General features: G+C 64.4%; 2 protein-coding genes across 4 annotated transcripts; both read right to left on the reverse strand.

Moving 5' to 3' along the window:
* Positions 1-283: 283 nt before the first annotated feature.
* Positions 284-4,239, reverse strand: CDC6 (cell division cycle 6). Its single transcript, XM_054000243.1, has 12 exons — positions 4,210-4,239; positions 3,714-4,007; positions 3,283-3,492; positions 2,783-2,982; positions 2,532-2,695; positions 2,290-2,396; positions 2,013-2,152; positions 1,827-1,927; positions 1,614-1,678; positions 1,269-1,468; positions 1,019-1,159; positions 284-905 (listed from the first exon to the last, which is right to left on the reverse strand). The coding sequence occupies exons 2-12, from the start codon at positions 3,997-3,999 to the stop codon at positions 816-818; spliced, it is 1,704 nt and encodes a 567-aa protein (XP_053856218.1). The 5' UTR covers positions 4,000-4,007; positions 4,210-4,239; the 3' UTR covers positions 284-815.
* A 596-nt stretch (positions 4,240-4,835) lies between these two features.
* Positions 4,836-16,159, reverse strand: WIPF2 (WAS/WASL interacting protein family member 2). Of its 3 annotated transcripts, XM_054000403.1 has the most exons (9): positions 16,092-16,127; positions 10,633-10,702; positions 9,866-9,978; positions 9,548-9,680; positions 9,288-9,413; positions 8,217-8,867; positions 6,934-7,143; positions 6,725-6,826; positions 4,836-6,033 (listed from the first exon to the last, which is right to left on the reverse strand). In XM_054000403.1, exons 3-9 carry the CDS (start codon positions 9,926-9,928, stop codon positions 5,993-5,995), a joined length of 1,326 nt encoding a protein of 441 aa, XP_053856378.1. In that variant the 5' UTR covers positions 9,929-9,978; positions 10,633-10,702; positions 16,092-16,127; the 3' UTR covers positions 4,836-5,992. The 3 variants fall into 3 exon arrangements, with proteins under 3 accessions (XP_053856378.1, XP_053856380.1, XP_053856379.1); XM_054000405.1 differs by lacking the exon at positions 10,633-10,702 and having other exon boundaries at positions 16,092-16,159; XM_054000404.1 differs by lacking the exon at positions 16,092-16,127 and having other exon boundaries at positions 10,633-13,591.
* Between the last annotated feature and the right edge of the window lie 8 nt (positions 16,160-16,167).

Here is a 16,167-nt window from a genome sequence, read left to right on the forward strand (position 1 = left end):
ACAGGGTGGGATGGAGGGACGTGGGGCACAAGCAGAGCCTCGTGCCCTCCCACTCCCCTCAGCCCCATTTGGAGCCCCCAACACCCCCCCCCCGATGAGGAAGCTGCAAAATTAGGTCAAAGCGTCCATTATTTAACAGAAGCAGAGGAGCTGGGGCCAGGAGCTGAGCCTGGGGCTGGAGCCCAGGAGAGGGGTTGGGGAGGACAGGGCTGGGTCCCCACAGCTGTGGGGCAAGCAGGGACTGGGGGAACAGGGGTGAAACATGGAGGACAGGAGCCAGAGCTGAACCAAAATGACTTTATTTCACGGCAGGAGATAAAGGGATCCCTTGTCTTCTCCCCCCCAGGGGTCCCTGCCCCCCCGTGCCACTGCCAGCACCGGGAGCCAGAGCAGGGAAGATTCTCCCTGCAGCCAGAGTGCTCAAGAGGTTCCAGAGAGCCCCAGAAGGCTCTGAAAGAGTTGGGAGCAGACATGGTCTGGGATTCAGGGCAGGAGCAACACCAGACCTCAGGATCACACATCAGGGTGGCAAGGGGGACCAGGAGCACTCACCACTCCCTGCAGAAGGGCTGCGGGGGGGGGGGCACAGAGGGGCTGGGGGGTGTCCCAGCCTCCTACCTAAGCTCCCAACACGCAGAAATTACAATATAACATTAATAATATTATTACATTAAAATATTAATAAAAAAGACCCCAGACTGACAGCCCCAGGGCCCAACTTGACAAACGTCCCAAGACCTTGGGAGCCACTTGTCTGCTCTTGCCACAGCAGCGAAATCCCCCTTGGGGCCATGGGGAGAGGGCTGCTGGGGGGGTCAGCGCAGCCCCTGGGCCAGGATGCTGCCCACCAGGGCTGTGTCCTGCAGCCTGTGCTCCAGCGCTGCCTCCTCCAGCGTCAGGGAAACCTGGGATGGAGAACAGGGGCGCTCAGCACCGTGCTGCCAGACCCTGCCCCAGTGCCACCACTGGATCGTGTCCCAGCGCTGCCACCAGACCCTGCCCCACCACCCCACGGTACCTTGGCCAGCCGGGCCTCCTTGGCCCTCTTGAGCTCGAGGACACCACGGGACTCCAGGAGGGTGACAAGGGACAGACACTCGGCCTGGTCGACGGCGGGGAGCTGCTGCCGCCGGCACACCTGGCTGTAGGTGTCGTGGAGCTGGGGAGGGCGGGGGGGGGGTTACACCACAGCAAAGCACCCAAGAGACACCCCAGGGACACCCACCCGCCGCCCAGGTCAGCCCTGAGAGGGTCCCACCGCCACTCACCTTCCCCAGGGTCACCTCGCGGGCGTGCGAGTGCCGGGCAAGCAGGAGCAGGGAGCAGAGCAGCACCTTCTGCTGCAGAGGGAAGGTGTCCTGGGACCCCCGGGACCCCCCCGCCAGCCGGTCCCCAAACACCTCCGAGAGCACCTGGGAGATGTGCAGGAGCCCCACGCGCTTGGGGACAGGGGACGCCGGGGAGTCACCTGTGGGACAGAGAGAGGATCCCAGGGAGGTGAGAAAAGGGGGGTGGTCGTGGAGAGAGGTGCCCCACAAAGGGAGCCCAGACTCCCACTGAGGTGACCCCAGAGGAGCCCCCGCAGGGCTTTGGCTCTGGCAGCACTGACTCACCCCCAGGCAGAGGCTTGAGCAGGGTCTGGCCTCGCACCTCCAGCTCCACCACCTCCACGGCACGCCTGCGGAGGGACAGCCCTGAGCGCCAGGCAGAGCGGGCACCCCTGGCATGGGCACCCCTAGCACGAGTTCCCTGGAGCAGGGAAGCCATGGAGGCTCACAGGGACCAAGCTGGCCCTGGCACCACCGGGTTTTGGGGCACACGCTGACCTACAGACATCCAGGGCCTTGCGAGCATCACCGGAGACTGCAGAGACCTTGCGGGCACAGAACTGGAGTGCGGCAGAGTCCAGGACGGGGTCACCTGCCACCTGTGAGGCACCAGGGCCATCAGTGCAGCCACCCATGTGAGCGGAGGAGCCACGTGCCCCCACTCTGTCCTCCCCGTGTCCCCACCTGCCCCAGCCGCTCCTGCAGGATGCGGGTGAGCTGCTCCTTGGTGTAGGGTGGGAAGTGCAGCAGCCGGGGGCTGCCGCCCGGGTGGGCTCCCAGCCTGGCCAGGCTCCGGTCTGTCAGGTCCAGGGCATTGGCCAACCCTGCAGGGCAAGAGGAAGAGGAGGATGAGGGCTGTTCTCCAAGAGGGGGCTGCAAAGGGAAGTCCCCATCAACCCCCCCCCCCCCCCCCAAAGAGGGAGGGCGCCCAGGGCAGCAGTGCTACACCCTGCACACTCACCCACGAGGACGAGCCTGGAGCTGGGCAGCTGGGGCCACTCAAAGAGGGTGTAGAGCACGTCCTGGCCTTTGCTCTCCAGCTGGTCCAGCTCATCCAGCACCAGGAGGCTGTGGGAGAGCCCAGATCAGCCCCTGCTCTGTCCCCTCACAGCACGTCAAGCAGGGAGAGCAGAGCTGCTGCCAGCCTGCCTCTCCTGGCATCCAGGGGAATCCCACTCCACCCGCCAGAGACAGGGAACTCACACCATGGGCCCCTGGGCCGTCAGATGCTTCTCCAGGCTCCGGATACGCTCCCGGCCAGTGGCCACGGGCAGCCCCAGCTGCTGTGCCAGGGCAGGGAAGACGCTCTGGGGACTGCCCAGTGCCATGCAGTTCAGCACCACAGTCCTGCTCCCAGCCAGCTTGTCCTGCCGGGAATGGGAATGTTACACTGGCCCCATCCCACTGCCCCCCAGCCCCCACAGCAGCCCCACGGCTGTGGCCATGGCACAGACCTTGCAGTCAAGCAGAACACGGCTCAGACAGGCTGTTTTCCCAGTCCCAGGGGCTCCGGACACGTAGAGGCTGCCGGGACGGCGCCCCAGGACGTGTTCCTGCAGGAACTGCCGCAGGATCCTCGTCTCCCGCTCCCTGCCCTGGAGCTGCTCGGGCACGGCCGCATGCAGCACCTGCTTGGCCTGCTGGTAACAGGTACCTGCACGGGGAGCAAGAGGACTCAGGGAGGGAGGTGGCACTGCTGGGACTCCATCCCAACTGAGCATCATCCCCATCCATGTCCCCATCCCCATCCCTACCTTCATATCTATCCCTAGCTCCATATACCCATCCCTAACCCTGCCTCCATCCCTCACCTCATCCCCGTCGCTGTCCTTCGCTCCACCCTCAGAGACCATCTCCATCAGCATCCCTATGGACCCCTATCACCATCCCCATCCATATTCCCAATCCCTGTCCCATCCCTGCATCCCCATCCCATCCATAACCCCATACCCACCTTCCTGCCTGAAGAGCCGGGTGCGTGGGTGCTGCCCGCTGAGCCCTGAGCTCCGAGGGGTCTCTGGCCCCCCACTCCGCGGGGACGGCCCCGGGCCCTTGGGCTGCTCGGGGGAGTCCCCAAAGAGCAGGCGACGGCCCCGGTTCTCCTTGCTGCGTTTGGCCGGGGAGCAAGGTAAGGCATGGGGGACGTTGCACAGGTTGTCATCACCTGCGGGGACAACAGGCTGGTGGTGACACGGGGCCGCTCTCCCTGGGGGACTTTATGCTTCAGCGCCCCCCAAAAACCCCGCGGGAGCAGCTCTTCCTCCCGAAATAGTGGCGAAGCCGCAAACGCAGCTGGACCTGCCCCATCTGTCTGCCCCAGCCCCCGGGATGAGAAGGGGGATGCGCCGCCCACCATTCCCGGAGGGGCTCGGTGGCGGGACTCACCCAGGCGTTTGCGGGGGCTCAGGGGCTGCACTGTGGGGCTCAGGAGCTGCGCTGTGGGGCTCAGGGGCTGCGCTGTGGGGCTCAGGGGCTGCGCTGTGGCCCGGCTTGAGCGTTTGTCCGGGGTGGCCTGGCCGGGGTCGGCGGGGCCCGAGGCCTTGGAACGCGGCGAGGGGCGCAGAGCAGGGGCTTCGGGGTCGCTCTTGGCCGAGGGGGCAGCGAGGCGTCGGGCGCTCCTCGTGCGGGGGAAGCCGATGGTGGGCTGGCTCTGCGGGCTGCTGCTGGCCATGGCGGGGGCTGCGGGCGGGGGAGGACAGCGGTCAGAGGGCGGGACGCCGGTCAGGTAAGGAAGACCGCCAGCCCCGCGGGTCCCGGCCACCTCCTGCCCCCCTAGTGCCGATCCCCACCGCGCTGGCCCCGTGTCTGGCCCCCCGTGTCCCCCCAAGCCCCCCCATGTCCCCCCATGTCCCCGCGGGTCGCCCCCGCTGCCGCCACCGACCTTCTCGCGCCAAATCAGCCCCGGCTCCGCACTTCCCGCCACCAGGCCGAGCTGGCCCCGCCCCTTTCGCCCCATTGGCTGCGCCGCCGCCGCCGCCGCCAATCGCCGCGGCCGGAGGAAGGGCCGCAACAGAGCGGCCAATCAGCGAGCGCACCCGAGGCAGGGCGGAAGGCGCCGGGCGCGGCGCGCGTGGCCTGCTGGGAGTTGTAGTCTGCCTGCGGGCGCTCAGCCCTCCCGGTACCCCCAGTGCTCCCACGGCCCGCGCCTCCCAACCCAGCCCTGCCCGCACTCCCAGTGCCACCAGTTCCTCCTACGCTGCCTTCCAGTCTTGTCTCTCCACGCTCCCAGTACTCCCCACGCTTCCTCCCAGTATTCCCCACCGCGCTTCCCCCATGCTCCCAGGGCCCACACGCGCCAGTTCCCCCTCCCCCTGCTCCCAGTACCCACAGGCCTCCTTCCCAGTGCTCCCAGTGCCACTAGTAACCCCGATCCTGCCTTCCCACTGCCTCTCTGTGCTCCCAGTACCCTCCACCCTGTGTGCCAAAGCGCCCCGCTCCCAGGATTTTTGGGGCATCACCTCCAAGAAAGAAAAGGGATTCCCTGGGAACCTCCCACTTACACTGTCCTTGACATCATTAATCACTTTATTACTTTTATTTAAATGTAATTTCCAGCTCCTCCAAATTCCTCTGTTCCCTTTTAAAAGGGCCCCTCACTCCGGGAGGGGCAGAACTGTGTTGAACCTTTATTTAACCCAAAATGCAGCGCTTGGGGGGGGGGGCTCATTCTCCAGAGAAACCCCCCACTCACCCCTCACCCACCTCACTCCAGCCTCAACAGGGGAAGGTCCATCATCATAGAAAAAAAATCCCCTGAATGAGCCCCAAACCTGCAGGGGTGGCCCCCCTGCACCCCGTGCCCTTCCTGCTATGGTACAGAGAGATCAGTGACTACGTTAGTGTGACCCCGCCGCGGGGCCGGGACCACCCGTCGGACAGGGAGTGTAAGGCAAAACATCTCCGGCCCCCAGGGCCCCCCCACGTGCCCCCTGATGTGCCAAACCCAGCACAAACGCCCCCCCCCCCCACCAATGTAATTAGTGTTTTCTTGTTAAAATGCTCAAGTTTTGGGGGAGTCAGCAGTGAGAGCCAGGGGAATCCCAGGGGGGAGTGCCAGGGGAGCAGTGGTTTTGAGAGGGGCACATAGGGGGTGGCCCCCCCTGTGGGGTCAGAGAAAGGGGGTCCCCACAGGCTGTGGGGGTGTCCCTGCATGGTCCCACTCATGTTGCCCCCTGCCTCCACTGGCTCCTGTGCAAAAAAAGCAACGGGCTGTGCCGGGATAACAAGGCTCCACCAGGATAACGAGGCTCTGCCGGCCTGTCCCTGCTTCCCCTCGCTCCGGGGGTCTCACAGCGTGTCCATTCCCTGCCTGAGCCCAGCCCCCCTCCACGAGCCCCCCCGGCCCCGACAGCTGGCACACGGCTCGGCCTCAAGTCCCGTGCCCGGCTCCCAGGCAGATCCCGACGCAGGATCCATGAGGAGGAAGGAGGGATGGACCCCTCCAGGCTTGCCACGAGGCCACTGAGTCCTGGGGGGTGCATAGATGAGGTGGGGCTGGCGGAGCACGCTGGACTGGGGGGGGATCCGCTTGTCCTGGGAAAACCGGAGAGGCTGGGAGTGTGTCATGCAGGATCCGGGGGGCTGGGAGCTGGGGGGATCCGGCTGAGGAAGGGGAAGGAGGTCCACGTCTCTGCTCTGGAACAATCCACCTGCACAGCCCGGTTTCACCTGGGGATGGGGGGCAGAGGGGGAGCCCCACGCGTAGCTGGAAGACAAGGAAGCCTGTTGGAAGCGGGAGCTCCGCAGAGCCGGATCCAGCACGTCTGCTTTCCCTCCTCCACACCCCCGCGCCAGCTGCCGGCCCCCCCCCGACCTCCCCGCGGAGATCTGGAGCCTGGGATTTGCGCCTGGCAGCAGCCGCTGCAGCCGCACCGAGCTCGGGGCTTTTCAAACCCGCATTAAACATTCATGGCTCTAAAAATAAACGAGCATCCCATTCTCCCCGGAGTCTCCGCCGGGATCCGCAGCGCTGACGTGCGGCACCAAGGGCACTTTGAGCTCTGCCGGGTCCGAGTGCCGGGGCTTATCCTGGCATACACGGAGGGTCTGCATCCCCTCAGCCCCTGCCCAGCCCCGGCGTCCTCCGAGATCCCCTCCAGTGCCAAAGGTGCTCAGCAAAGGCAGGAATGAGCCCTGCAGCATTTCCCAGCAGGCAAACCAGGAGCAGGTGGGATAGGGCATCCGCACAGCCCTAATTTCTGGCCCCAGCGCAGCACGGAGAGCTGCCTTCAGGGCTTGGGACCCCTGGGAATGGGGCTCAGCACCCCCAGAACACCGGCAGGGCCCAGGGCATGGCCACTGCACCACCCACCCTGTGCAGGGACAAAGAGGACAGTGCCAGCCGTGAGGGCACAGGAGAGGAGAGGGAATTTGGGACATCCCCTCCTCCTCCTCACCTCTGTTTGTTTTGCTGGGGTAGATTCTCTGGAAGTATTTATATTCCTCTGGGGCTGGGAAGTCTTCCACGGGATGAAAGGAGTATTTGGATTCAAAGTCATCTGTGAAGAAATGGCAAAAGGGGCAGGTGAGGGAGGGGGGCTCTGGGGGAGGCTGGCCGAAGCCACAGGGCTCGGCTGCGAGGGGGATCCGTGCGGGGGTCACTCACCCAGGAATGCTCTGACGGTGGAGATGGAGTCCCGGTGCCCGTTCCGCACGGGCGGCGGTGGCGGCGGGGGCCCGGCCGGGGTCCGGGTGGGTGGCGGCGGGGGCTTTCCCCGGCCGGGGGGCTCGGCGGGGCCGTGCAGTCTGTAGGGGGGTGGGGGCGGGGGGGCGTCGCGCCCTCCGTTCCGCAGCATCGGCGGCGGGGGCGGCGGAGCTGCGGGGACAGCGGGGTCAGCGCGGCACGGCGCTCCCGGGGCAAACCCAGGGACATCCCCTGGAGCGTCCCAGGCCAGCTGCTGTGCCAGACCGCGGCCCGGGGATGCTCCTACGCGTGCCCGGAGATTTCCTGCTCGCTCCTGACATCTGCATTCCTCATCCCTCCACCAGCTGCAGTGCAGGGACCAGCCAGCCCCGCTGCCCCCCAGCTCGCCGTCCACCCCGGGGGCTGCTCCAGCCCCACATGCTCCCAGCCCACAGTGAGCACAGGTCCCTCTGCACCAGAGGGGATCCCAGGAGCAGCTACGATCCAGCACATCCCTGAGTCCGAGGGCAGCAGCTCCACACGGAGCCAAGATGCTGCCTGCCAGGACTGGAAGCCACGTCCGCAGTGTCACCAAGGCAGTGACAGGATCCACAGCCCCTCTGACCCACCTCTCACTCCTGCCCAGCCTCCCGCAGAGGCTCTGTGGCAGTTCGTGCTCCTCATTAGCCTAATTACACTCAGGCTGACAGCGCAGATCCCCAGCTGTAGCTCTGAGGAGGGATTCTGGCAGGGCCAGAAGGACGGAGCGGCTTGGCAGGGGCCCAGGCAGGAGCTGCGGTCTGGACGGGGAGCCCAGGAGTGCACGGGGGGGCACTGAGGCGCAGCCAACACCAGTCCCAGCCACGGGGACAAACTCCCGAGGGCTGCACACCCAGGGAAAGGCTTCTCCCTGCTCTGCCATGGCTTTTTGCACCCTCCCAGTGACATTTAGGAAGCTCAGGGGAGCTATGCTCTCCCACGTTCTCATCTCCCACCCCAGGAGAGTATGGGCAGGAGCTGCCCGGCCACAACCCACCGTCATCACCAGGCTTGGAAGGAGCTGGATGATCATGGGACATGACCAAGGACATGTGTTAAACATGGGACCGCAACTCCTGCCCCGGTCCCTACACCACATGCAGAAGCCTCGCTGTGCCCCGAAGCCAACTCTTGCCTCCCACCCTGATCACCCCAGTTGCCCCCGGTCACCTCCCACCCTGATCACCCCAGTTGCCCCCAGGCACCGTGAATCGAGTGGCTCTTACCTGCTCCACGGCTTGGGGGGTCTCTGGCCGGCGGCGGGGGGCGGCTGCTCTGCAGGGACGGGGAGGCAGCAGTGGGCGGCGGCGGTGCCAGACCCCGCAGTGGGCCCGGCGCCTTCCTGTGCAAGGAGTTGTGTCTCTGCGGCAGCTCCGGAGCCAACTCGCTGCTGGGGCTGGAGGGGCCGTTGGGGACACCGGGGGGTTGCCGGTAAGGGGGGGGTGGGGGGGCGAGAGACTGGCCCTGAGCGCCCGACCGGACACTGACTGGGGAAGGAGGGGGTTTGATGGGCGGAGGGGCGGGGGGTCCGTCCCTGCTGCCGGGCAGGCGCTGTCCCGGCGTGGGCGGCAGCGGCTTCTCCCGGTTGTAGGGCGAGGCCTTGGCGTGCGCTGGAGGGGGGGCCGGGGGGGCGGCGGCGCGGCGGCCCGGCGGCGGGGGCGGCGGGGCCGAGGAGCTGTGCTTCATGCCGGTGCCGCCGGCGGTGCCGGGCCGGGACAGGTCAGGCAGGGAGGGCCTCTGCGTGCGCGGCAGTTCCGGCGGGGACCCTCGGCTGCTGTCGGCATCGTCCTGAGGGCGGCTGTTGCCGGCCGGCACGGGGGGCCTGGGAGCAGCTGCTCGGGAGCCAGGGACTTGCAGTGTTTGTTTAGTGGAGCTGTCTGCGGGGAAGGAGAGCGCAGTGAGGGGTCGGGGGACAGCACAGGAGCAGTGCCCTGTCCCTGCACAGAGCCACGGCCAAGGAGTGCCAGGCCACAGGGACGGCTGTTTGGCACACGCAGGGAGCTGGCACCAAGCACGGCCACACAAGGCTCCTCTCTCACCACTCTACTCTGTGGCCACCACAGAGAACACACAGAGTTCAGCAATACATGAAAACTCCTGCACCCTCCAAGAAGTCTGTGTGTGGGACTGAGGCTCAGGGAGGGCACAGCTGGCCTGTGCCATGCATGGGATGTGATTTGGGATCCTGCCTCTTAGCAGCTGAAATCCCCAGGGATGCACAGTGAGATCCTCAACCCCTCCCTGCTCAGGGCCCTCCCCAGGGACCCCCACACAGACGATGGGCCCGTGGCCATTACCTGAGCTGTCCTTGGCTCCCACAGGTCTGAGCTTGGGAACGCCGCCTTGGAAGAGGCCGCCCTTGGGCTGGATGGCAGCTGAGCCAGAGCCAGAGCCGTAGCTGCTGCCGCCGCTGCCCTTGGGCTCTGAAAGGAGGGAGGCAAAGAGGTTAAGCCTGGAATTATCCGCTCCTCCAATGAGGAGCTGCTGGGAACCAGATGGGCAAGCAGAAGGGTACGGCGGCGCCCAGCGTGGGGCCAGGAGCCTCCCGGGAACTCACTTTCCAGGATGGGTGCACTCCGGTCATTGATTTGGGTCACTTTCCTGAGCTTGGTCCCTTTACAGATGTCCTGCAGGAGGGCCCCGCGGCCCCGCTGCTCCTCTCGGCTCAGCTTCGGCGGTTCCGTGTTCGCCTGGAGAGCAGCAGCAGCTCAGCACCTCCCCAGGACCCCCCGGCACAGGAACGGCCCAGCTCTGCATCCCCACCTCCCAGAGCAGCCCCCCCCTGCCACAGCCAGCATTCTCCAGGGGAAATTCCTCTGGCAAGCGGCCCCCTGTGGGGACAGGCCACCTCCCAGCCCAGCGAGGTGACCCCTACCTGACTGAGGGTGGGGGGTGGCGGGGGGCCGGGGGGCGGCGGCGGGGGAGGAGGGATCGGCATCCTGGCGGCTCCGGGGTCTCAGTGCTGGGGGCAGGCCTGGGCACTCATGCCTGCGGGAAGGGAGGAAGCGGTCAGGGAACACGGGGGAAAGCCGGCGGTGAAACACAGCCCCGGGGAATTGTGCTGGTGCCCTGTGCCCGGAGCTGTGCAGAGCAGCAGCTGGAGCTGCTCTGCCAGGCTGTCCCAACACCCTGGAGCGGCAGGTCCCAGAGGTGGGAGCCAGCACATCCCCAGCCCAAATCCCCAGGGCTCCCACAGCGCCTGCAGTGAAAACCCAGGACGTGTCTCACACAACCACCTCGCCCAGCAGACAAAACCCGGCCAAGCTGACCCTGCACCATCCATCCAGCTCCTCCAGCTGCACCTAGAGGCCGCTCACTTGGGAGTGTGACAGTAGCCCGCCAGCACTGGCACGTGGCCCCATGGCCTCTCCATCCATGGCCAGGGCAAATCAGCCAGATGGCTCCAGCTCCACAGCAGCCAGAGCAGCACGAAGCAGCACAGGGCTCCCATCCCTGAATTTCCCGACCTCTTGTCTCCTACATCAATAACCCCCCAGCACTGAAGGCTCTCTGTGCCCCACAACTCCAAAGCCCCCTCAAAGCTGTCCAAACAATCAGAGAAACCGGCTTTCCCAGGACAGATCTGGCAACGCCCCAACTCATCAGAAGGCCAGAATGAACCTTTCTGGCACCACAGCTCACCTGGAACAGCTCCCGGGGCTCCGCGGGGCCCGGTAGCTCCGGTCGGCACTGGAGATGGAACACACAGGGACTGGGGACAGGAAGAGGAGCCTGAATCACTGGCAGGTCATAGGCCCTCGTGCCACTGACAGCAGCGCTCAGGTAAGGCCTCCCATAGCACCGGCTCAGGGAATAGGAATGTGATGACTGGAGGCCTTGCTCACCACATGGAGAGTCCCAGGAGCTCAGAGCAGACCCTGAGGCAGGGGACAAATGTCCCTCTCTGGGCCACAGACGTCCTTCCCACAGGAAAACCTATTCCACAGTCACTAACGGGAACCACACCACAAACAGGAGGAAAGGACAGGTTTCACACCTGAAACATCCGATTTCCGAGCCCTGACCTCCAGGGCAGGTGACACAGGGCACGGGAACAGCCCCCACCGCAGGGAAAGTTCCTTTATGACTCAGGTTTGTACCAGGTATTAACAGCCAGATCCCTTCTCACACTCATCTCCTGCTAGATAAACTACAGCTTCCTAATCCCACAGGACACAGGTCCATCAGACATTCCCATGGTGTGAGAACGGGAAGCAGGGAGCAACAGCATGGCTGCCACAGCAGCGGCTCCCCTGCCCTGAGGCAAACCACTGGCTCTGGGGTTCAGGGAAATAAATAAATACGTAAACTGCCTTTTAATTAAAATCAGCTCTTCTACCCTGTGAGAAGTCCTCAGCTACAGCTTCATCAGGAAGACATTCCTCCCTCTATCTTATGGCATTTTCCAAGTCACCCGAGACTCCCAGTTCCCCAGTGACAAACGTGGTGCTCCTCTGCCCCAGCCTGAGGCCTCCCACCCAGGAGCCCACGTCCATCGATCCCTCCGGACACTCCAGCCAGGAACAGCTCCCAGCAAACCCATCCGGCCTTTGCCTTTCCCACTGGAGCAGGATCACAGACTGCTCTGAACGTGCTCGTCTGGGACGTGTTGGAACAGGAACACCTTTCCCTGTGCTCCTTCCCACCCGCAGTGGGATCACAGGGCCAGGGTGGCACGAGTGGCTCCGGGCAGAGCCGCAGCCATGCTGGATCAGCTGCCGGAGGGAATTAGCAGGGATCCAGCTGAGGAACACGTCAGGTAATGAGACTCCTGACTGGGGCTCGTGTGTCACAGCCCTGAGCCAGCACAGGAGTGATGCCAGGGCCACCACTTTCCGACCCACGGGAACGTCACACATTGTGTCCCCGCTCTGCTCCTGTGCCAGCTGGTTACTCCCAGGGTGACACTTCCCTCGGTGGCCCCTGTGACAGCGACGCATCTCACAGACAGACAAATAGGGATTTGTCAGCTGGCACAAACCATCCAGTGCCACCCGTGCCAGGCCAGCACTGCTGGGGTCTCTCAGTGTGACCTGCTGACACCCTGCAACAGGCTCCAGACAATCCACAGGGACAATCCACAGGGATCTGTAGGACAAGGGGGTTATTTCTACAACCAGATCACGAGTCACTATCTCCCCTCTAAGGTGCCCTTACAGCAAAACCTGCGCTCGGATCCAGGCTCTGACCTAGAAGAGCGAGAGGAAAGGAGAGAAGAGTTTAAGCTAAAGCAGCTGAGGATAAACTGGAGCTGAATTCCCAAGAAACAGGTCATTCCATTTCGGTGCACGGCCCCGTTTGGGCTGGGGATTAACAGCAAAGGTCACATTGAAAAACCAAAATCGAGAGGCCCCGAACTCAGCACATGGCTGGGAAAAGCTGAGAGCTCTGGGTGGGAATGGTGCCTTTGAAATACAGCCTGGATCTTTCATGTGCAAGAAGACAGACCCAGCTGATACAGATTAGGGAGACAGGAGCTAAATCCTCCAGGAAAAGAAAAAAAGGGGGGAGTTCTCCTCCCAGCACTCCTTCATGCCTGGAACAACACTGCAACTTCTCTGTGCTCCTTCTCCTTTGTTCTTCCCTACCAGGACCCTTCCACCAAGACACATCAGAGCCTCTGAGGGCTCCAAGTGCCGTGGTGGCAGCTCCCTGTGCTTGCAGGGAAAGTGGCTGGGAAGAGCTGAATCCAGAGACACCAATGGATAAAAGCTGGGCTGAGCAGGAGGGGCAGGTTTACACAGTGCCTTTGCTTTTCCAATCCAAACCAAACCTCAGGAAAGCTCTGAGCAAAGCAGGAGGGAAACAAGGTGTGAAAAGCTGTCCCTTGAGAGGAGGGAGAGATCAGGAGATCGAGGTCACCCTGTGCAAAGCTGCTTCAGAGCTGCTGTTTCACACGCTAGAGCCCACCACGGCCACAGACGCCTCAGCAGTGATTTGGATCAGCACTTCCCTGTCAGCCCTGGGATCAAAACATGACTAAATCCCAAGAACTTGACATTCAGCTGCCCCTTGTCCCCTAAAAGCAGCAGGATTGGGCAGATCCGGCCCAGCCTGGGAGACACGCCATGTTTTCCAGGCATTTTTCAAGTCCCTGTTTGCCGTGGAGGGAATTGAAACGCCCTCCCCAGCAGCAGCCCCCATCCCGGGGGGATTGCTGCTGGAGCAGGACAGGCAGCAGCAGTGACCTTCAGCCGCCTATTTCCTCGCTTTTCAGGGGGATTTGGGCTCCGGGCGGATTTGTATTTCACATTTGCAAGCCCGAGCTGCAGCGCCTCATCCTCAGGGAGGCTTTGAACTGCAGATCAAGAGGAATTTCCACCCTCTGATGTCGGTGCAGAAATGCGGCCGCACCGGTTTGGGAACGACTTCCAAGGCTGGACCTCTCCAACACCCGCCCCCGCGCCTTTATCTTCCCTCTCTTCCCATCCCAACCCGCAGCTCCTCGTTACCCCCTCCCAAATTCCAGCCCTGTCCTCCCTCCGCAGCCTGACATTCCTGCCCGCTCCCGAGGAGCTGAGGATGCTACATAAATAATTTATCCTGAGCGACAGCCATCGCAGGATTTAAGGTCATTCAGGCTTTTAAAATCCTATCAGCATGCTTCCCGAGCCGAGCTGCCAGCTCCATTTGGAGCATCCCGCGGAGCCGGCGCATCCCCGCGTGCAGACAGACAGACACGCTCCGGCCCCGCGGGATCCAGACGCTCCCTGTGAATTATTAACGACCCGCGGGCTCTGACGAGGCATTTTTAACAAAAACCCCGAACTCCAGCGTTTCTAATTCCTCAGGGATGGGCTCCACAGCCTCAGTTTCCCCACCCACCCACAGCTTCTACAGCCTCAGTTTCCCTATCCATCCTCAGCTTCCACATCCTCCGTTTTCCTCCCCACAGTTTCCTTGGACTCAGTTTCCCAGCTTCCACAGCCTCAGTTTCCCATGCCCGACCACAGAACCCTCAGCTCAGTCTGTCCCTCGCTCCCATCTCATCTCAGGTCACTCAGCAGAGGAAACCTTTAATCAGGAGCAAGGCACCCTGTCCCGAAATTCCGCTGCAGCAAAGGGAAAAGCAGGAAAAGCCCGTCCTGCCAGGCCCGCAGCCTCCCCTGCCGCTCCCCCTCGGCCCAGGAGGCAAAAGGAAGCCGGGAAGGGAGAGGTGGCACACGAGGGGCCGGGCAGGAACCGAGGGGCTGGGCAGGAACCGAGGGGCCGGGCAGGAAGCGCGGGATTGTTCCAGCGGGAGGAAGCGGCAGGAGGCGCGGGGACTTCCCGGTTCCTTCGAGCCGGAGCTGGGAACTCCGGGTGCGGGCAGCGATCCCGACAGCGATCCCGACGGCGGGATCCCGCAGCGGGCGCGTGCTCCCGGTGCACCGGCCTTCCCACCCGTGCTGCCTGCGGCACGGGGCTCGGGAAGGCCGTTGGACCGGGAGCAGGGAGTCCTGGATGTGCTTCCCCGGGGCGGGAGGGACAGCTCAGCTCCGGCGTTGCCCCAAAAAGCCGTGGCTGCCCCATCCCTGGAAGTGTTCCAGCTTGGACGGGGCTTGGAACAACCCCTTCCAGTGCAAGATGGGATTTAAGGTCGTTTGCAACTCAAGTCATTCCAGGATTCCACGGAACTCCGTGTCCATGGTCATCCCTAAGCCACCACGGGCTCCCAAAGGTCCGCCCCTCCTTCTGTACCCCAAATAGGGTCCCCCCTGTCCTGACAGGCCCCAGTGCACCCCCAGCCCTTACTGGTTCACAGGGCGGGGGTCCTGGGGGGGTCCTGGGAAGGGTGGAGGAGTCCAGGGGGTCAGTGTGGGGGTCCAGAGGGGTCCTGGGAGTCAGTGTGAGGGTCCCAGGGGTCAGAGAGGGGGTCCAGGGGGTCCTGGGAAGGGTAGAGGGGTTCTGGGTAGACACAGGGGTCACACTGGGGGTCCCTGGCCCCTGGTCCTGCCGGTTCTGGACGGCCCCAAGGGGGGTCTTGGGGAGTGGACCCTGAGGTGACCCAGGAGTCAGGGGGAAGGGGTCAATGGGGTCACGGTGGGGGTCTCAGAGGCCATAGGGGGAGCCCCAGGGGACAGTCTGGGGTCAGAGTCTCCATGCCGGGGGTCCCTATGGTGGGACCCCAGGCACCCAGCCCCATTGTTTCAGGGCACCTCCAGGCTGGGGGTCCAGGGGGGTGCTGGGCAGGGGTGGAAGGGTCCAGGGTATCAATATGGAGGTCTCAGAGAGGTGCCAGGAGTCACAGTGGGGGTCCCAGCCCCCCAGCTCTGGAGACCCTCAGGTTGGGAGTCCTGGGGAGGGGTCCCTGAAGTGACCCAGGGGTCAGGGTGAAGGGGTCCAGGGGTCAGTGCAGGGATCTCAGGGCAATCCCAGAGGGGTCAGGGTGGAGGTCCCAGACCCCTGGCCCCGCTGGCTCCAGCCAACCCAAAGACAGGAGCCCAAGGAGGGGTAGACCAGCCCAGGAGGTCAGCGTGGGGATCCCAGGGGGTCCCAGGCCACTGGTCCTGCCAGTTCCAGGCACAGCCAGGGTGGGGGTACAAGGAGGGTCCTGGGGAGCGATCCCACACGTAACTCCAGGGTCAGGGTGGAGGGCTCAAGGACGGTACGGGGGTCTCAGTGGAGGTCCATGGAGGTCCCGGGGACGGCTCCCAGAGGAGACCTACAGGCCAGGGTGAGGGTCGCCATGGTGGTGGGGTCACAAGCCCCAAGACATGCAGGTTCTGGGCTGCCCTGGTGGTGGTCCAGGGTAGTTTTGGGGAAGGGTCCCTGACGTGACCCAGGAGTCAGGGAGGTGGGAGATCTCACGGGCGGCCCAGGGGTCAGGGTGGGAGGGTCCAGGGGGTCCCCGGGCCTCGCCGGCTCCTGTCACTCCACAGCCGGCCCCGCGGACCCCTCAGGTGGCTCCGAGGACCCTCAGCCGACCCCGGGCACCCCCAAGACCCGCGCAGGCCTCAGCGCACCCCCCGCCCCGACGGTCCCAGGCTCGGCACAGGCCGCACGCACGCACCCCAGGCCACCGCACCCCACACAGGCGTCCCGCGGCCGCAGTCCCGGCCCCCCGAGCCCCGCTCTCCCCGGCCCGGCCCGCCGATCCCCCCCGGCCCTCCCCCGCTCACCCGCGGCTCCTCCCGCCGCTCCCGGCCCCGGCCCCAGCCCCGCCGAACGAAATGGCGGCCCGGGCCCCTTGCGCCT

Source organism: Vidua macroura, chromosome 27 (genome assembly GCF_024509145.1).
Source record: "Vidua macroura isolate BioBank_ID:100142 chromosome 27, ASM2450914v1, whole genome shotgun sequence".
NCBI classification, from domain to species: domain Eukaryota; kingdom Metazoa; phylum Chordata; class Aves; order Passeriformes; family Viduidae; genus Vidua; species Vidua macroura.